General features: G+C 37.5%; 1 protein-coding gene across 5 annotated transcripts in view; it reads right to left on the bottom strand.

Annotated features, from left to right (window-relative positions):
• Nucleotides 1–238: 238 nt before the first annotated feature.
• The window catches only part of RAD17 (RAD17 checkpoint clamp loader component), a 29,883-nt gene continuing 8,576 nt past the window's right edge, over nucleotides 239–21,545 (bottom strand). For 3 of the 5 annotated variants that reach the window (XM_021076888.2, XM_085002435.1, XM_021076887.2), the window contains exons 5-17: nucleotides 20,024–20,180; nucleotides 16,887–17,023; nucleotides 16,357–16,409; nucleotides 16,143–16,268; nucleotides 15,986–16,055; nucleotides 11,490–11,601; nucleotides 9,618–9,803; nucleotides 9,283–9,368; nucleotides 9,021–9,167; nucleotides 7,396–7,545; nucleotides 4,174–4,294; nucleotides 3,016–3,073; nucleotides 239–976 (exon numbers count right to left, since the gene is read on the bottom strand). In XM_021076888.2, coding sequence (XP_020932547.1) covers nucleotides 706–976; nucleotides 3,016–3,073; nucleotides 4,174–4,294; nucleotides 7,396–7,545; nucleotides 9,021–9,167; nucleotides 9,283–9,368; nucleotides 9,618–9,803; nucleotides 11,490–11,601; nucleotides 15,986–16,055; nucleotides 16,143–16,268; nucleotides 16,357–16,409; nucleotides 16,887–17,023; nucleotides 20,024–20,180 — 1,674 coding nt within the window. In that variant the 3' untranslated portion in view covers nucleotides 239–705. The remainder of the gene's footprint in view (nucleotides 977–3,015; nucleotides 3,074–4,173; nucleotides 4,295–7,395; nucleotides 7,546–9,020; nucleotides 9,168–9,282; nucleotides 9,369–9,617; nucleotides 9,804–11,489; nucleotides 11,602–15,985; nucleotides 16,056–16,142; nucleotides 16,269–16,356; nucleotides 16,410–16,886; nucleotides 17,024–20,023; nucleotides 20,181–21,545) is intronic. The other 2 variants (XM_085002433.1, XM_085002434.1) reach the window with 1 other exon arrangement.

The raw sequence follows: 21,545 nt of genomic DNA, 5'->3' as shown, positions 1-21,545 counted from the left end.
GCCCTCTCCACCCCCACCGCACCTCCCAGCGATAGCTGCGGGCCAGGCTCCGCTAGGAGAGCTATGGAAAGGTCGTCCAGGGTGTGATTTAGTTCTCTTTGCAAGGTTGCCACCCCCTTCCTTCCCAATCTTTGAAAAAGTTTGGCACTAGATGAAGGAGTCTTGTGTACTGTGCCCAATAACACATAGTATAGACCGTGAGTGTTAGGAAGTACTAAAAGACAGGCGAAACGAAAAAGAAATTCAACATTTTAATTTTGACATAAATTATGTAAATAGTTTCCAGAAAGCATCTAAAATACTCCACTGTACAACATATAAAAATGGTTATCTGAGAAGCTAGAGACCAGAAACTGTGATTAAGGCACGAAGTTTATTTACACTTGTAATTGCATCCTAAACTGTTTTATAATTCTTATTTACAACCCAGAGTTTCTGAATTATTCCTTCACATTTTCTGATAAACACACTGATCCCCTCTCCAAACGCCACTCACAAGACTAAATAAATACTAGAGAAAAAAAAGATTATTTGATGGTTTGATCTTCCATTTACCTCAACACACAGAAGTCAGTTCTTTATGCTGAAATACAAGAGGAAAGAATTAACAAACTGTAATTCACCTGAAGTCTGTTATCTCTGTTCAAGTACTGAATAACACGAATATGAATCTGTCAAGCAGCAACCTCATGGGCAGGCTGCTTTCTATGTCCCATCGCTCTCATAGTCTTCTATTATCATGTCTTCTTCTTCCATGTCTCCCTGGGCTGAAAAGGGCCGAGGTTGGCTGGCGGGCAGTTCACTCCCACTATTCTGACTCAAAGGAAGAGACAGCAGTTCAGGTTCAGGTTCAGTGGATGGAGTGGGCTCACCCAGTGCTTCCTCTGTAGGCTGCCCTCCACCAAGCTGGGCTTCATCCCCACTGTCCAGGTCCATCATTCCATGTTCCCTGTCAGTCAGGGCTTCCATTTTCAATCTGCCAGATTCATAACACAGACATTAATAATGATCAAAAGAGGAGACTTCTTTTAATTACACCATAAGTGTGATGAATCTGAAGCCATCTCCTGTAGTCTCTCATTTAGCTTCCTTGGGCTCACTGTTTAGCTAGGCGCTCTGGTTTATATAACAAATATAAACAAAACTACAAAGTAAATGACAAACTGAATAAATCATTACAACTTCAAGTTAATATCTCTAGAATTCTTACAAAAAGAATAAATAGCACAGAAAAAAATAGGTATAAAATATCAACAGTTTATAGAATTATGTCTACTAAATAAATTGTTCAGCCTAATTTCTAATTTTTTTTTTTGGCTGCACCCCTGGCATATGGAAGTTCCCGGGTGAGGGATCAAATCAGAGCTGCAGATGCAACCTATGCCACAGCTGCAGATGCAACCTACACCACAGCTGCAGCAATGCCAGATCCTTAACTCACTGCACCGGGCCAGCAACTAAATCCTCACTGGCAGAGACAATGCCAGATCTTAACCCAATGCACCACAGCAGGAACCCCTAATTTGTAATCTTTAAATGAAAATTAAAATAATATTGTCATCTTTCAAAGTGCAGACCTGTTAGAATACTAAAACCCAGTAGTGGCAAGAGTTAGAAGAAAAGAACATGCTGAAACACTGTAAATGGGCATAAGAATGGCAAAATATTCTTGGAAGCAATGTGACAATAAAGAGCAAAGACCTCAAAAAGGTGTATATCCACTGATCCATGAATTTCATTTCTAGGAATTAATCCTACATAAATAGTATTTGATGGGCATGATGATCTAGCTTCAAGGCTGTGATAATAAAACTTGGGAACAAGCTAAATGTACATAAATAAGTTGTAGGTTCAACTACAGGAAATTATGAATCTATTAAATAGTAATATTAAGCTAACTATTAATATTTAATATTATTAATGCAAATCAGAGATAATGTTAAATATGGTCACTATAAATGAAAGATAACAGTACTAGTCATTGTAATAAGTAGTGCTGACAAATCCTGTCTCCCAGTTCAGATCAAGTAGTTGAACCAATAGTAAAATACTGAAGACTCCCATTCTTTTTATTCCATCTTAGGAGGAAAGGAATCAGTGAAGACAGTTTTTCTTTGATTCAGAGGGCAGGGAGGGGAAAAGAAAACTTATAAAAGGTCTGAGTCCAGATCACATCCGAGTGGGACGATACTGTAAGAGACATCCACCACCGTCTTTTATGTAACAGGAAAGATGGGTCCCCACAGCTAAGTCATCAGGCAGAAAAAACCATGAACACTACAAAAGCTTTTAATAATCTATGAAAGACGGGAGGGAAAGAAACCTAGATAAGCAAGTTTTCCATCTGGGACCAGGAATAGGAGAAGTAGTAGAAGGGATAACAGGTGCTATTTCTATCATTTATTTTTGTCCTTGCGACCAGGAAGCAAGCTCTTTTTAAACCTTTTTGGAATGCCTAAATGCTTAATTTGACGTTATAAATAAGCCAAGTAGAAATGAAATTTAGGCATTGCGCTAATCACTGATATGAGTCCAGATATCATTTTGCAATAAAATGAACAATAAAGATGTAGATTTCTATATATTTTCCACTTGTTTGAATTTTCTATGATAAAGAGATAAAAAAGACAGTGCTGTCTTTTGAAGTAATTCCTGATTACTACAGTCTCCAAATACAGGCTAAGAATAATATCTCTTGGCAGGAAAGCTGAAAAAAGATTTTCAGATATGCAAGATTTGTTGAACTCAAGGATTTTAAAAGTTCCTCTGCTTCTGTGATTCAGTGATTCCATTTAGCCTAATGTTTCATTCTGAACTGGTGAAAATATGCAGTTACGTATGTAATAAACGTAATAGATGGGTCTATAATGTAATCATATGACCTTTAATCACCCATACTATACGTATTTCTTGGACTTTACAGATAACATTTATTGACTGTATAATGAATAAAAAGGTAATGCATTTGGTGGACATTTCAGAATAGCTCTTTGAAAATTAAAATGATCACCTTACCTTCCAAAGTGTCGCTTCAGAGGAAGCCTTCCAATATCTTGGATAAAAGAAATTTGAGCTAAAACAGAGATTTTTAAAAAGTTTTATTTTATTTCATTTTAGTCTGCACACGTGGCATGCAGAAGTTCTGGGCCAGGGATCAAACCCAGGCCAGGGATCGAACCCGGGCCACAGCAGCAACCCAAGCCACAGCAGTGACAACATGGATGCTTAAACTGCTGAGTAAGTGGGGAACTCCTAAATAAAGAGCTTTAAATAGATATTTCTGTAAAGAAGAATGGCCAAAAAGCACAGGAAAAGATGCTTAAAATCACACATTGCTAGGAAAATGCAAATCAAAACTGTGAGATACTATTTCACCCCTCTTAGGATGGCTACCATCAAAATAACCCCCACAAAACAACAAGGTTTGGCAAGGATGTGCAGAAAGCTGAACCCCTGTGTATTGCTAGTGGGGATATAAAATGGTGTACTTGCTATGAAAAATGGCATTTTGGCATTGCTGTTATCAACTAAATGTTTCTCTTATCCCAAAACCGTATCTTGAAATGCTAACTGCACAGAGTTAATGCTACTACCACAAGGTGATGGTGTTAGGAGATGGAGCCTTGGGAGGTGCTTCTTAGGTCATGATGGTAGAACCCTCATGGGTGGGATTAGTGCCCTCATACGAGAGACCGCAGAGAGAGCGCTCTCTTGCTCTGCTCTCCACCAAGAGAGAATTCAATGACGAGACAGCCATCTTCCAACTAGGAAGCAGGCCCTCACCAGACACTGGCTCTGCTGGGACCTTGTCTTTGGACCTGCTAGCCTCCAGGGCTGCTTTGCACTAATTTATAAGAATGGAACACTACCCATGGTAGGTGACAAAAGCAAATTAAAGCTTGTATCTCATATCAGGATATGCACAGAAAAAAAGTCTAGAATTTACATTAACCTGTCAAAAGTAATTACCTGTGCTTATAGGAGACTTTTAGTTTTTACTTTACATACTTCTAGATTATTTGCTTTATTTTTTAATCAAAAAGCATGTGTAAATTCTGGTTCAAAAAGGAAAAGGAAAAAAGTCCCACTAGTATATAGCAATGAGATGACCCCCCCAAAAAATAATTTTATAAGACATTAATTCTTGAGGATAATAAAAACCCATGTTATTACCTTGATTTCTCATTGGAATAGTTAACAACGCAAGGTATGGCAACAGCTGTGTTTGGAGGCATACTGGCGATAAGCAGAAGTCAGAAAAAAGTGCTTTTGCTGCCAGGCAATTTTCTCGATACTGTAGAGAAGGGGAAAAAAGGTGAAATGAAAATTAAACTTAAATATGGATATCTATTCCTAGATGAACTAAGTTTATTTATTATTATCTCACAAGGTATATGGGTTTATATACTACAAATATACTTTAAGCATTTACCTAATTTGTCCTTTATAACTAATGCTAGGACCAGCAGTATCTAATAAACTATTTTACCTACATAACTATTTGACATTTGATATGACAGAATTAAGAACTTTTTAAGAGACTTAAAGTAGAAAAACAAACTTAAAAATTAAAGTAATTCAGGAGTTCCCGTCGTGGCTCACTGGAAATGAATCTGACTTGGAACCATGAGGTTTCGGGTTCAAGCCCTGGCCTCGCTCAGTGGGTTAAGGATTTGATGTTGCCGTGAGCGGTGGTGTAGGTTGCAGACGTGGCTCGGATCTGGCTGTTGCTATGGCTGTGATGTAGGCCGGCAGCTGTAGCTCCGATTAGACCCCTAGCCTGAGAACCTCCATATGCTGCAGGTATGTCCCTAAAAAGCAAAAAAAAAAAAAAAAAAAAAAAAGGAATTCAGTTTATGAGGGCACATACATATATCACAAATTATGTGAGGATATTGTTTCTCAATGAAAGAATATATTTTCCTCAGTTAACACAAGGCATGATGTTACAGTGATGAGAAGAAAAGCACAATCTCTGCCTTCAAAGAGCTAACAATCTTGGAGATTGTTTATATGTAATGATTGCAGAATTAATATACATGGCTATAAAGAGCAAAGCAAGTCAATAAGGGACATAGATTAGTTAAGAGTTATGAAATTCTCCAAGAAATCCATTAAAAATGTTTTTCTTAGGTAATAAATGATAGGTTCATACTTAGCTTTGTGATTTTAGAACTAGAAGACATCTTCGAGATGACCTAATTTCAGGGGTTACGAATTCAGATGCTATAGGAGCCAGGCAGATAACAGAAATCAGTGCAATATAGCAACTGGAGACAGGCCCATCTCCAACAGGCAGAAAATACTTGGCTGGAGAAGACTGCTGCCATACAACATATGGACCAGTGTTGCCTTCCTTTCCTTTTATTTTTTTGTTCTGAGGAGACTCCAGAATTTCTGAGGCCAAATATCCCTATCCAAGTTTTAAATATTATACTAGTTTTTAAAGATTGGCAATTAATTTTTACAAATCTGTGTGGGCCATCTGTTTTTGACTTCCAAATAATTCAAACCTCTACATTTACAGCTGTGGAAACTAAGGGCATGTTAGGTGAATAACTTGTCCAGATGGCTAGAAGTAAAGCCAGGATTTGTTTTTCAATTAAAAGTAAAATATAATCAGAGCTCCTGTCGTGCTGCAGCGGAAACAAATCCAAACTAGGAACCATGAGGTTGTGGGTTCAATCCCTGGCCTTGCTCAGTAGGTTAAGGATCTGGCATTGCCATAAGCTGTGGTGTAGATCACAGATGAGGCTCGGATCTGGCATGGCTGTGGCTGTGGCGGGCAGCAATACTCTAATTAGACCCCTACCCTGAGAACCTCCATATGCCGCTGGTGTGGCCCTGAAAAGACAAAAAAAAAAAAAAAAAAAAAAAAAAAAAAAAAAAAGGTGAAATATAATTGGAGTTCCCATTGTGGTGCAGCAGAAATGAATCTGACTAGCATCCATGAGGATGCAGGTCCAATTCCTGGCCTTGCTCAGTGGGTTAAGGATATGGCATTGCTGTGAGCTTCAGTATTAAGTTGTAGATGCAGCTTGGATCCTGAATTGCTGTGGCTGTGGTGTAGGCCGGCAGCTATAGCTCCGATTTGACCCCTAGCCTGGGACCTTCCATATGCCACAGGTAAGGCCCTAAAATAAAAAAGTAAAATATAACTACAGGGATACCTCAGAAATAATGTGGGTGCAGTTCCAGACCAGTGCAATAAAGTGAGTATCACAATGAAGCGAGTCACACAAATTCTGTTGTTTCTCAGTGCATATAAAATTTATGCTTACGCTCTAGTCTATTATGTGTGCAATAGCATTAGGTCTAAAAAAATGCACATGCCTTAATTGAAAAATACTTTATTACTAAAAAAGGTTAACCATCACCTGAGCTTTTGTTGAGTTATAACCTTGGTGCTAATGGAGGATTGGACGTATTGAAAGAATTACCAAAATATGACAGAGACATGAAGTAAATGCTGTTGGAAAAATGACACTCAGACTTGCCTGACATAAGATTGCCACGAGCTTTCAATTTGTAAAAAACACATTACCTACAAAGCACTTTAATAAAATAAAGCCCAATTAAACAAGGTAGGCCTGTATACTCTGGATCTAATAAAATAGGTACCAGCTTTCAAATTTTGAGTGATTTTTCCTTAAAAAAAAAAAAAGGCTAAGCATTTAAGAAGCATGTCCTGGAGTCCCTGTCGTGGCTCAGTGGTTAACGAATCTGACTAGGAACCATGAGGTTGTGGGTTCGATTCCTGGCCTTGCTCAGTGGGTTAAGGATCCAGCATTGCCATGAGCTATGGTGTAGGTTGCAGACGAGGCTCGGATGCTGTGTTGCTATGGCTCTGGTGTAGGCCGGTGGCTATAGCTCTGATTCGACCCCTAGCCTGGGAACCTCCATATGCCATGGGAGCGACCCAAGAAAATGGCAAAAAGACAAAAAAAAAAAAGAAAGAAAGAAAAGAAAAGAAAAAAGAGTCTGCAACATACATCACAGCTCATGGCAACGCTGGATCCTTAACCCACTGAGTGAGGCCAGGAATCGAACCTGCATCCTGATGGATACTAGTTGGGTTCTTAACCTGCTAAGCCACAATGGGAACTGCCCCCTGCCTTTTAATTAAAAAACACCAGAGTTCCTGCTGTAGCACAATGGGATTGGCAGCACTTCTGCAGCACTGGGACACAAGTTCGATCCCTAGCCTGGCACAGTGGGTTAAGGATATGGCATTGCCACAGATGTAGCATAGGCTGCAACTGTGGCTTGGATCTGATCCCTGGCCTGGAAACTCCATAAGGTGAGGGGCAGCCCAAAAAAACCCTTTATTGAGATATAATTTACATTCACTTATAGTTTACTTATTGAAAATATACAATTCTTTTTTCTTTTTACCTTTTTATTTATTAGAAACCACTGGGGTTTGTGCAAGGGTCGAAAACTTGATCCTCCTCCTTGGCAATTAGCAAATCCTCGGGCTCTGTTGGAATGTATCACACCCCTCGTAGCTACAGATGTACTATATTCCCTGAGTAAAGAGCGTGTCTAAAAAAAGGAGACAAGATGTGAAATAAAGAAAATAAGAGATTTATAAAATAGTACTTACTGGTACTACTGACACCAAAAAAGAGCCTAACTATGTTTAGTACTATATGTTCATTTTTTTTCCAACCTGACCATGGCCCTAAAATTAATAGGGCTACAAAATTACTTAAAGCAAATTCAACTGAGACAACAATAATGTAATGTGTGAATATTAACTGGATGTTGGTTGGGGAGTGGTGGAAACAACTTTAAATGTATTTTTGAGACAACTGGGGAAATAGGAACAAGGATGGTATGTGACTGAATTAATGTTAATTTTAGGTGTGATATGCTATTATAGCTATAACAGAACAATGTTCTTAGGCATGCTTAAGTATCAAGTGTCCTCATGTTGCAATTACTTTCTAATTATTCAGCCAAAACAAATGTATAAATACATACAGATTAAGCACACGTGGCAAAATGTGAAAAACTGGTGAAAAAAATTAAAGATATATAGGTGTTCACTGAACTATTTTTTGAGTTTGTCAATAGGTTAGAAAATTTCAAAATGACTAAGAAGAAAAAAAAAAAGAATAAGAAGAAACATAAAAAAAAATTAAGCCAATACAACTGCTGAATAATGAAACTCTACCACAGAAATTGTATCATATTTTTGTTATTTTCCTGATTCTGATTATTAATGCTATCTCAGTATTTATAACACAGAGAAACATTAATATATCAAAACAGTGTTGTCCAGCAGAACTGTCTCTGATGAAAATGTTTTGTACCTAGGCTGTTCAATGTAGTAGTTACTAGTCACATGTAGCTATCAAATGCTGGAAATGTAACTAGTGGGACTACTCTGTCAGTCAGAAAACAGTGTTAAAATGTTAAGTAGCAGAAAGTATAGAAAGAAGCACAGTTCTTTTCCTTCTACTTTTTAAACAGCTGTCAAATTTTCTGACTATACATTAGTTTTTATAATCAAAAAATAACTACAGTAAAAATTAGTGCTATATTACCATGGAAAAATCAGATCCAGGAGCTCCCGTTGTGGAGGAGCAGTAACGAACTCAACTAGTATTCATGAGGATGCAGGTTTGATCCCTGGCCTTGCTTAGTGGGTTAAGGATCTGGTGTTGCTGTAAGCTGTGGTGCAGGTCGCAGACATGGCTCAGATCCTGCGTTGCAATGGCTGTGGTGTAGGCCAGAAGCTGCAGCTCCGACTGGACCTCTAGCCTGGAAACGTCCATATGCTACACATATGGCCCTAAAAAAAAATAAAAAAAGAAAGAAAAAGAAAGAACACCACCAAAAAAACCCCCAGATTCACTGCTAAAGCTTCATTATAAACACTATGTGGATGAATTAATTTTGTCATATTATTAAGAAGCTACTTAAAATAACATCAAATACTTATAATAAAAGTAAACATTCCTTCTCAATTCTGAGGTAACAGAAAAAAAGACATTTCAGTCAAATGGTCTTACATTCCAGTCACCACTGAGGATATCTGCAAAACTCAGAAATTCACTGGCTCTCACAAGATCATCCACGTCCATGAAGAAATCTACGTAGTTTTGGTGAAGATATAAATTAAATAAATCTCCTGGCATGTGTGACATTTCTACTACTTCCTATAAAAAAAAGTATAAATAATTTTGGTAAAAATTCAGTGATCGAATGTATAGGAACATAAATGTAAGTAATATATATCCTGTAAATAGTACTAAGTGTTATTAAAGACTTTACCTCAGGGTGAATAAGCAATGTGTCCCGTTCATACTCTGATAAATGAGAAGGCAGTCGAGGTGAGTCTAATTCTGTTACAGATGCTCCTATTTAAAAAAGTCTGGAATTACTAAAAATAACACTATCCGTATAATTACATACCACTTCTCATTTGATATGTTTAATCCCACTCATAGTTCAATAAAACTATCTAAATACATTTTCCTGCTATGTCTTAAGCCTTACCAAACAGTATCTGACCTAGTCCTAGCTCTGTCTTGTAACTGAGCCAAATACACAACATGCTATTTTAAGACTAATAGCAGGTTTTTTAAAAGCATATGAAGTTTTCTTACTTTTACAATATAGTATTTTCCCCAAAGCTCTGAAAAGAAAGAGAGAAACATCTTTGCCACCAATAGCTTGGACCTCTTGATTTTCAAAAACCCTGTCAGGTTTTTGTCTTCGTTTTGATTTTGACAGCGCAGCATCTGATTTTAATGAAGACGTTCCTTTTTTCCTTGGCCATAAATTGTTCTTTCCTAAATAATATACATCCAAGCAACAATATTTAAAATAAAATTAAAGTATGAAAATTAAAACTGAGAACAGTTACACCAAGTATTCTAATTAAAACTTTTCTAATAAATAATTATGAGGTTATACAAACTGAGTCACAGTGCCCTTTTAGTTACTAGTTAAAATGTCATCTAGAAGTATGTCATGACACAGATTTCAAATTTTCACTTACACAATGACACATTTTTCTAATACAGGCATAGCACCTTGATTTCTCAGGGTATGATGCACAAGGTATTGTTCTCGGTGCACGGTATGTAACTTCTCATAACTCTGATGCGGAAAACTTATTACACAGTGTAAGGAAATGAGATATAAAGAGGTCAAAGTAACTGGCTGAAGGTCATCAGTTTCTAAGTGATTTGAATTCAGGCAGTCTGGTTCTGCAATTTGTGCTTAACAGTGATGCTGTATTGCCTCTTTACTGATCTGGGCAGTCTCTAATTTATGAACTTGTCTGTGTTCCAATTTCATTGGGAAATGTACTGTTTAGAACCCACAATGCATGATTTCAGACAAGCAGCCTGAAATGGCAGAAAAACACAGGATCTGGGTTTGAATCCTAGTGTTGTTTATCTCATTAGGCTGGTCTGAGAATTAAATGAAAAAATACATATAGCTGTTAATATAGTTTCTGACCCACTCAAAAATTACTATCTTTCTTCCCTTTAAAATTTCTGAGCTCAAGGGTGGGGGAAAAACTGTAATTGCAATGTATACATGTAAGGATAACCTGACCCCCTTGCTGTACAGTGGGAAAATAAAAAAAAAGAAAAAAAAAAAGAAAAAGAAAAAAAAAAATTTCTGAGCTTAGAACAATAATGTTATAAAGAGCAGTTAGGATCCTAGATTGATCTACTTCAGCCTTCCAAACCCTTAACTCCTATAGTGAACCTAAGCAACATTTACATTTTTATTTCTATAGGAAGAAGCAGAATTCTGTATTTAGGTACAGTTACTTTGAAAAACAAAGATGTAACTAAACGAACAGGTTATACTTGTGGATAGAAACGAGGAATTCAGGTGGACTGTGAGAGCTCCAAAGAACTTTTAATTTTTTAAGGTCAATTCTTCCATGTTAAGCATCCTTAGGTCACTTAAGTGCTTCCTCATGAGGGCTGTGCAGTAACTACGATCATTAAGAGGAAAATTAGCTCATTGCCATTATCGGGCTCTTTACTATAGCACCCTTATAAATAAGTGGAAATATATTTGTTAAACATATCCTATATAAACTATTATTACATCCATTAATAGTTGGACATTTGAGCACTTAATGTGTATCAAGTTCTGGAATAAAGACTCTACAGGTATTATCTCACTTACTCTTCACACAACTCAGTAAGAAAGGTTCTCATGCCAAAGGTGAGAAAATAACGGCATAGAAAGATTAAGTCACTTGCAAGATTAAATCACTACAAAGTGGCAGAACCAGGATTTTCTCCTAGCGAGTCTCATTCCAAACTAACTTCAAAGGGTAAAGTGGCAAACCACATAAATGAATTAGCTTCTTGTCTCAGATGGATATTTACGGTGACACATTCATAAGGATATGTGTATGCATGTGTATACACGTAGTTTTATTACAATGTCTCAATTAAAAAAAGGCTAGTCACCTATATAATAACATAAGTGTATCTTTCACAAACCTGTTGAGGAAGAAAACTGGAGGCTGTTTATTGCACTTCTGATATCACCAGAACATCCCTGACAGAGCAACTCTAAAGAAGTTTTATCAGGGACAATAATTTTTCCTCCATTCTAAAATGAGAAAATTAAAATTAGAAGAACTATTCTCTAAAACAAAAACCAAACAAAAAAAACCCTGTTTTCTTTTTTTTTCTTTTTTAGCCACAGAAGTTCCAAGGCCAGGGATCAAATCCAAGCTGCAGCTGCAACCTACCCCACAGATGCAGCAATAGGCAACACCAGATCCTTAAGCCACTGTGCTGGGAGTACCGGCACCTCCAAAGAAACAAAATGGATCATTAACCCACTGTGCCATAGCAGGAACTCCCGTTAGTGCTTTTCTGTGACAAAACTATAAATGTTTTCTTTCATTCTCCTGCTTGTCCTTTAAACTTTGTTTACCATACCTGTTATTTCCTAAGTTTTCCATTTTTTTGAAATAAATCCACGAATTTTAGGCTTTTGATTTTTTTCCTCTTTTTTTTTTTTTTGTCATTTTGGGGCCACACCCACAGCATTATGGAGGTTCCCAGGCTAGGGGTCAAATCAGAGCTGTAATAGCCAGCCACAGCCACAGCAACACGAGATCCAAGCAGCATCTGGAACCTACAACACAGTTCACTGGCAACACCAGATCTCCAACCCACTGAGTGAGGCCAGGTATTGAACCTGCGTCCTCATGGATTCGTTTCTGCTGAGCCCCAATGGAACTCTCAGGCTTTTGATTCCTGCTTAAGAAAATTTTTCTCCAACCCAAAGTCACTATTTATTTTCTAATACTCCTTTACTTTCTGTATTTAAACCTTTAGTCCACCTGGAAATTATTTTTGTGCATAGTATGAAGAGGCAAAGTTATGTTTTTCCATGTGGGTATCCAATTGTTCCAACACCGCTTATCAACCATAAGAGTCTACCATTTCTACAGTGATATAAAATGACACTTCCATCATATTAAAAATTTCCAGGGCTCCCGATGTGATGCAACGGGATCAGCAGCATCTTGGGATCGCTGGCACGAGGGTTCGATCCCCAGCCAGGCACAATGGGTTAAGGATCTGACACTGCCTCAGCTGCAGCTTAGTTTGCAGCTGCAGCTTGGATCTGATCCCTGGCCTGGGAGCTCCAAAGGATGCAGGGTGGCCAAAAAAAAAAAAAAGTTAAGAAAAAATTCTGACTTACACATATTGACCTATTTCTGTGCTGTTTTCACATTTTCTTCTTGTCTATTCCTATGCTCATACCATCCTGTTGTAATTTCTAATTTTATATTATGTTCTAATACCTAGAAAGCAAGTATCTCTTCATCACTCTTTTACAAAATTTTCTGGCTCATGCCTTCTCTTACAAATTAACTTCATTTTTACTGTGATGTGAATACATTTAAAAGTTGTTTTGAATATTTGTTTCTGAAAAATTCTAGATATGGATTATTTGCCAGTAAGGAAATGTAATTTGTTGGAAATCATGATCCTTGGTAGCTGAAAAAATACCATGGGTAATAATTACTATGAACATGCAAATGTGGCCAAAACCTGTGATGAGAAGTTCCTTCCACACTTTATATACCTAATGATATCAGGAAAGACTAAAGATCTTTTTTCCGGAGTTCCCGTCGTGGCACAGCAGAAACAAATCTGACTAGAAACCATGAGGTTACGGGTTCGATCCCTGGCCTCACTCAGTGGGTTAAGGATCTGGCGTTGCCACGAGCTGTGGTGTAGGTCGCAGACTCAGCTCGGATCCGGCACTGCTGTGGCTGTGGTGTAGGCCAGCAGCTGTAGCTCCAATTAGACTTCTAGCCTGGGAACCTCCATATGCTGTGGGTGTGGCCCTAAAAAGACAAAAGACAAAAAAAAAAAAAAAAAAAAAAAAGATCTTTATTCGTATAAAGATAAAAATATTTTGCATAGTATCTGATGCATATCAAGGGGTGAAAACATCATTTCTATTGTTAGGATTATCATATAACTTTGCATCTTGTTATTTTTAAGTTGATATTAAATTGTATTTCCACATGTCACTAAATATTTTTAAAACACTAATGACAAAATAGTTCACCATAGTAACTGCTCCCTCTATTGGACTCAATTCGTTTCTCATTTTTCACTTTTTTTTTTTTTTTTTTTTTGCTTTTTAGGGCTGCACCCGAAGCATATGGAGATTACCAGGCTAGGGGTTGAACTGGAGCTACAGCTGCTGTCCTATGCCACAGCCACAGCAACGTGGGATCCGAGACGTGTCTGTGACCTACACCACAGCTCACGACAATGCCGGATCCTTAACCCATTGAGCAAAGCCAGGGATGGAACCTGCAACCTCATGGTTTCTAGTTGGATTTGTTTCCACTGTGCCATGACAGGAACTCCTCTAAGTTTTCACTATTAATAATTATATTTATTTAGCTAAGTGCTCTACACACATTAATTCTCAAAACAATCTCTCCTTTGGAGATTTCCTTCAGTTCCTGTGAAATAGCATTGCAAAAAAAAAAAAAAAATAGTTTCAAAAATCCAGTTGATTTATAGCAGTAGGGCTCCCTAGAGCCATGCTGGTGGGAGAAGTTCCATCAATTAATTTACTTGAACATCATTGTGATTTGAAAGAGAGAAAAAAACGATGTGTTAAAAGTAATAGCTATTTCAGAACCCGGTTAATGTACTTAACACTACTGACCTTTACAATTAAAAATGGCTAAGATGGGAGTTCCTGCTGTGGCACAATGGGATGGGTGGCATCTTGAGGATGCTGGGATGTGGGTTTGATCCCTAGCCCAGCTCAGGTCTTGACTATGGCTCAGATCTGATCCCTGGCCCTGGAACTCCAAGTGCCGAGGGGAGGCCAAAAAAGGGGAAAGAAAAAGAAAGCTAAGATGTAGTTTCCTTATGGCGCAGCAGGTTAAGGATATGGTGCTGTCACTGCAGCAATTTGGGTCGAGACTGTGGCGCAGGTATGACCCCTGGCCTGGGAACTTCCACATGTTGTGGGCATGGCCCCCCCCCCAAAATCAGCTAAGATAGTGTAGTTAATAAAACCGTATTATATATTTGAAAGTTGCTAAGAGAATAAATCTTAAATGTTCTCACCACAGAAAAGAAATCACACTTGCAGGACATGATGGAGGTGTTAGGTAATTTTTATGGAGGTAATCGTTTTGTAGTACGTAAGTTTCCCAAATCAATGTGTCACATACCTTAAACTGACATAATGTTATATGTCAATTACATCTAAATAAAGCTGGAAAAAATACTTAATACGGTAAATTTTATGGCTTTTTTACCATAATAAAAAATTATTAAATCCTTAAAAAGAGACAACAGGACAAAAGTAGAGTTAAACTGTTGATGACTAATGGCCCTAGATGCGAGGAAACAATTCCTTTTCTTTTTTTTTTTTTTGGCTGTGCATGTTCCCAGGCCAGGGATCAAACCTGTGCCACAGCATCGACAAAAGCTGCTGCAGTGACAACACGAGATCCTTATCCCACTATGCCACAAAGGAACTAAAAATAAAAATAACTAATCTTAAAACAGTAATAAAATTCAATGCCATTTAACTGTATTCAAAAAAAGTCAAAACGAGATTTTAAAATTAAGAAAATAACACTGGGTTTATTCTTTATCATAATAGTAATCAGCAACTTTTGAATTCTAGGACTTGTAATAGTATACCTGAAAAGTTCTCACATAAATAAGATATAGTGATTTACTTATGCTATCATCTAAAACATAATAATCACAAAATTAATATATCTATTTTAATTTCCATTTATTCTGGTACAACCACTATGGAGAACAGTATGGAGGTACCTTAGAAAACTATACGTAGAACTACCATATGACCCAGAAATCCCACTCTTGGGGATATATCCAGACAAAACTTTCCTTAAAAAAGACACATGCACCCTCATGTTCATTGCAGCACTAGCCACAATAGCCAAGACATGGAATCAACCCAAATGTCCATCAATAAAAAGACAAAAAGACAAAAAAGATTAAAAAAAGAAAAAGTAGGGAAATGGTTAAAGATTTTTAAAATCAGTATTTTCTACATTTTCTAAAATGACATGTCTCATGTATATTAAAACTTTGTATTTATTTTTTAGTTTTTTGGTCTTTTTAGGGCTGCATCAACAGCATATGGAAGTTCCCAGGCTAGGGGTCAAATCCGAGCTGCATGCAGCTGCCAGCCTACGCCACAGCCACAGCAACACAGGGTCCAGGTCACATCTGTGACCCACATCACAGCTCACAGCAATGCCGGATCCTTAACCCACTGAGCGAAGCCAGAGATAAATGTGTATCCTCATGGATACTAGTTGGGTTCATTACTGCTAAGCCACAACAGGAACGCCAAAATTTTTTAATTTTAAAAACTGAAGTAATCCAAGTTTATATATAACCACCTTTGGCTTTTTATAATTATAAGATTCAAATTAATCAGTTTTTAAGAGACTTACCTTATTAGCTTCTTTTGTCACTATTCGATTAAGAAATTTCATCATAATTGTTGGTGCCACTGGGTTGAAACTGAAAGTTTCAGAAGGAAAGATAGCAGTTTATGTGATGAAATTTAAAACATGTATGTGAAATTTTAAGCAGAAATTTCATTCTTACCTAATGTTGGATATAGCACACTCTTCCTGAATTTCTTTGGGAAACAGTAACCTATGATTATTATCTCCACTAAGACTGTCAGAGATTATAAATATCAGAGGACATCGCCCAACCTGCACATACCTCCTGAAATGACAAGAGACAGCAAGCAAGGTTGAAACTTAAGCCACTTGCCATTTAATTTGGAGTTTTAGGAAACTTCACTGAAACTCACCTCAGTACTTCATGCAAAATATGAGGATCTCGATAAAACTGGTTAGGTAAATCCTATTAAAAACAGAGGATAAACGTTAGCTCAATTTTATTTCCACTATTTTCATATTTACATTTAACAAGGCAGAAAAATGTTATCTATTCAATGTCAATGTACTATAACCAGCATTTTTGTAGAAATTAAAGGAAACCTCAAGTAACTGATATCCTAAATAATAATATACATCAATGGGATTTTCAGATCAAATTTCTTAGGGTCACTACAAATTATGTTTTCACTAAGATGTCATTTTCCAAAAATTTTTTGCCTTTCTATACTTATACCATTAAATTTTTAAAGTTCATTAATCTAGAGCCACTCTGTACAAGTTGAATGAAAGAAACTTTAGGCTTCTGCTATAACACAAAGGCCTTTATGTTCTGTTTTACCATTATTAATGCTATGAAGACAGTTAATGTCATTATCACTTAAGATGTAGCTTGCAACTGTTTACTCAATAATTATAGCAGAATTTCAAAAGTTGTCCTTACTTCAACCAGAATTATCTTCTTATCAGTTGTCAGATCATCTCCAAGCATTTGCAGTTTGTTGTATTTTGTTGCTCTTAGTAGAAACTCTTTAAAAACTGCTATCTGAGACTGATAGGGAAATATATGGAAGCTTGATTCTGAAAGGGAACATATTTAACACTTTTATTTTCAATAAGTTACACATTAATACTACACGTATGTATTCAATATACACGTATATATTACTGAGTATATTTACACATACATATCTCAGTCACAACACTGTAGCCTGTTTTCTATTAGACAAAACTATTCGAATTTATTTATTTATTTTATCTTTTCAGTGCTGCACCCACGGCATATGGAAGTTCCCAGGCGAAGTGTCGAATTGGAGCCACAGCCACGTCGAGCCTACACCATAGCCATAGCAACAAGGGATCCGAGTTACATCTGTGACCTACACCACAGCTTGTAGCAACGCCAGATCCTTAACCTACTGAGCAAGATCAGGGATTGAACCTGCATCCTCATGGATACAAACTGGGTTCTTAATCCAATGAGCAACAAAAGGAACTCTAAAACTGCTCAATTTTTTTTTTTTGTTTGTTTGTTTGTTTTTTGCTTTCTAGGGCCGCACCCGCAGTATATGGAGATTCCCAGGCTAGGGGTTGGATTGGAACTTCAGCTGCCAGCCTATGCCACAGCCACAGCCATGCCAGATCTGAACCACATCTGCAACCTACACCATAGCTCACAGCCACGCCAGATTCTTAACTCACTCAGCAAGGCCAGGGATCAAACCTGCAACCTCATGGTTCCTAGTCAGACTCATTTCCACTGGGCCATGACGGGAATTCTCTAAAACTGTTCAAATTTAAATAGACTATTCAGGAGTTCACTGGTGACTTAGCAAATTAAGGATCCAGCATTCTCACTGCTGTGGTACAGGTTCAATCACTGGCCTGGGGTGTGACCAAAAAAAATTTTTTAATAAAAATTAAAATAGAATATCACTCTTTAAAAGACAAAAGTGACTATGGACACTAGTAACTTTTCCGTACAATGAATGTATTATGGCATCAAATGACTTAAGAACACAGCTGTTAGTATAACAATGGTAAAATTGCTAAAAATATCTGACTTTACCTACAAAATGAAAACTCTCCAAATGAGTGCATGACTATAAGTGAGTTATTTTCAATAATGACATTTTTGTTTGTTTGTTTTGGACATTGCATGTAGCAACTAGAAGTGGGATCTTAGTTTCCAGACCAAGGACTGAACCCTGGGCATAGCAGTGAAAGCTCCAGATCCTAACCACTACACCAGCAGGGACCTCCCAATAATAATGTTTAATGACACATCAGAATGACTGATTTGTGAACTTGGGAATAAGGGAAAAAATATTTTATGACAAAGATGGTAAATAAAGATTTTCTAGATTGCCAAAAGGAATGTCACTGTTGGAGAGAAGTAAAAATTTCAGGAGTACCAGATATCAGCAACATAAGGGAGGGTATACTGATGATATAGTATACACGGAACATGTTAAAGAGCCTAGAGAAAGGATTTTTGAGAAATACTCCACAATTAAATATAATTGTCCTACTACAGAACCCCTTTCACTTCAAAGTGGTCTAGGAAATTTGCAAACTCCTAGCTTAGTTACCTAAAGTTAGCAGTAAGAAAGCTACGAAAGTTAAAAATGATTGTGCTGGAGTTTATGAGCATCTATGTGAAGTTATGTTGTACTACACCACATCTTTCAATTGGTACCATCACTTTTAGATTTTTGTCTTAAAGCTTCCTTCCAAATCCCAAAGACAGTCTTTCCCTTATACCTTGATTTTATTTGATTCTGGAAGTCTAATCTAAACTCTCTAGTTTGGAAGCAAGTTACTTTGACGAATTTTTTTTTTTTTTTTTTGTCTTTTTGCTATCTCTTGGGCTGCTCCCGCGGCATATGGAGGTTCCCAGGCTAGGGGTCGAATCAGAGCCGTAGCCGCCGGCCTACGCCAGAGCCACAGCAACTTGGGATCTGAGCCACGTCTGCAACCTACACCACAGCTCATGGCAACGCCGGATCGTTAACCCACTGAGCAAGGGCAGGGACCGAACCCGCAACCTCATGGTTCCTAGTCGGATTCGTTAACCATTGCGCCACGACGGGAACTCCTGACAAATCTTAAGCCTTGATTTATATTTAAACAAAAAGAGCATATTTACATTAATTTCCCAGACAGAACCTAGAAATACAAGTAAACAAATAGTGCAGGAGTTCCCGTCATGGCTCAGTAGGTAACAAACCCAACTAGTAACAACATGCTGCAAGTGTGCCCCTAAAAAAAAGACCAAAAGACAAAAAAAAATAAATAAATAGTGTAAACTGAGGAAGTTCCCTTGTGGTAGAGTGGGTTAGGGATCTGAGTTGTCCTGGCTGTGCCACAGTTGCAACTGTGGCACAGGTTCGATCCCTGGCCTGGAAGCTTCCATGTGCCGATGGTGCAACCAATGAAATTTTTTAAAGAGTTCCCTTTGTGGCTCAGTGGTTAACAAATCTGACTAGGATTCATGAGATTGCTGGTTCGACCCGTGGCCTCGCTCAGTGGGTTAAGGATCCAGCGTTGCCATGAGCTTCGGTGTAGGTTGCAGATGTGGCTCAGATCCCACATTGCTGTTGCTGTGGCATAAGCTGGCAGCTATAGCTCTGATTTGACCCCTAGGCCTGGGAACCTCCATATGCTGCAGATGTGGCACTAAAAAGCAAAAATAAATAAATAAATAAACATTTCAAAAAATTATAGTGCAAACTAATTAGCTTGTTATCTAACAAAATAGTTAAGACATAATTCTTAAAAAATCTTACTCTCCTGTACTGGAGGAGCCTTCCTTTCCTCCTCCTAAAATTACTTCTCTCTGACAATAGGAAGTATGTGAGAAAATAGACCCACATAGTTTCATCTGAGTGCTACTCTGACTTTGTCAAACAGCGGGGAGATGCCAATCTAGAATAGAAGCGGCAATATATACCTTCCTCTCAAAAATATATGCCCAACAGGATCTTGGAAATCTTAAAGATATAGATGGGGGCTCATTGTAAACCTCTTGTAAATACAGACTTTCCCCACTATTTCCATTATCTTCACAGCAAACCTTACCAGGATTAAATATCTCCTTGAAATCATCTTTTTGGAATTCTGGTAAAACTGGATTAATCCACTCTTGCACTTGAATACCATGCTCTTTTGATAGTATTTTTATGGTTGCTGTTTTTCCACATCCAGGAGGACCTGTTATTAACAAAATAGATCCACCCTAAAACCAAATATAAAGACCAATTAAAAATCACATAATTGGAATGCTAGAATATTGTGTTTGAGCATTTCTCTAAACATTAATTACCTTTACCTATACACACTGAATGTATGGAATAAACAGACTAAATTTCGTAATGTCAGCTTTAGAAAAGGGGATCTTATTTCTTGAACTTCTAAACATAGCTTCTGAAAATTCCAAAATTCTTGCATTCTGTCTCTTCCAAAGATTACAAAGAAGCCAAATTAAATTAACTAAACTTCAGCTCGATTAAAGAGGTAATGTCTAAAACAAGTATTTTTAGAGGTTATCTGAACTCATAAAATTTAATCTTAATACAGAACTTTCTTTGGATTATACACTTCAAAACGTATTATACAAGTATAATATTCTTATGGGAAGACCTCGGTTTGAGTATTAGATTCTTTAAGAAATGTATATGGGAACACTTACAATAAACTAATATATATGTGTGTGAATATATATATAAGCTGCCCCATTAGGAAAAGTTCAGAAGTTACCAAAATTTTTAAAAATAAAAGTCTTGTAATTACCGAAATTAAAACTTTGGTATAATTAAGAGTACATGATTTTTAACTTCTTGGAGGGAAGAAGCTTGTAAAACAACAAGGACCTACTGTAGAGCACAGGGAACTATATTCAATCACTATGATAAACCACAAAGGTAAAGAGTAAGAAAAAGAATATATAGGAGTCCCGTTGTGGCTCAGCAGTAACGAACCCAACTAGTATCCATGAGGACTCAGGTTTGATCCCTAGCATTGATCAGTGGGTTGACGATCCAACACTGCTGTGAGCTGTGGTGTAGTTTGCAGACACGGCTCAGATCCTACATTGCTGTAGCTGTAGTGTAGGCTGGCAGCTACAGCTCCGATTTAACCCCTTGCCTGGGAACTTCCATTTGCTGCATGTGCAGCCCTAAAAAGACCAAAAAAAGAAAAAAAAGAAAAAAGAATATATATGTATAAATCAAACAATTTGCTATACAGCAGAAGTTAACACAACATTGTAAGCCAACCCTACTTTAATAAAATTAAAAAATAAAACGGTGGAGGAAACACTTTTCTGTATCTGCATATGTCCACACATATGTTCACACCACTGGTAAAACAAACAAACAAACAAAACACATGTGTAGGTCTATTTATTTATTTAGTCTTTTTGCCTTTTCTGGGGCCGCTCCTGTGGCATATGGAGGTTCCCAGGCTAGGAGTCTAGTCGGAGCTGTAGCCACCGGCCTATGCCAGAGCCACAGCAAGTGGGATCTGAGCTGTGTCTGTGACCTACACCGCAGCTCACGGCAACGCCAGATCCTTAACCCACTGAGCAGGCCCAGGGATCGAA

Source organism: Sus scrofa, chromosome 16 (genome assembly GCF_054392235.1).
Source record: "Sus scrofa isolate SSC_HxYL_T2T_F1_AM1 chromosome 16, Sscrofa_HxYL_maternal_Yorkshire_Landrace_v2.0, whole genome shotgun sequence".
Lineage (NCBI taxonomy): Eukaryota > Metazoa > Chordata > Mammalia > Artiodactyla > Suidae > Sus > Sus scrofa.
The sequence above is the reverse complement of the archived record's forward strand: the minus strand, read 5'-3'. Positions and strand labels throughout refer to the sequence as shown.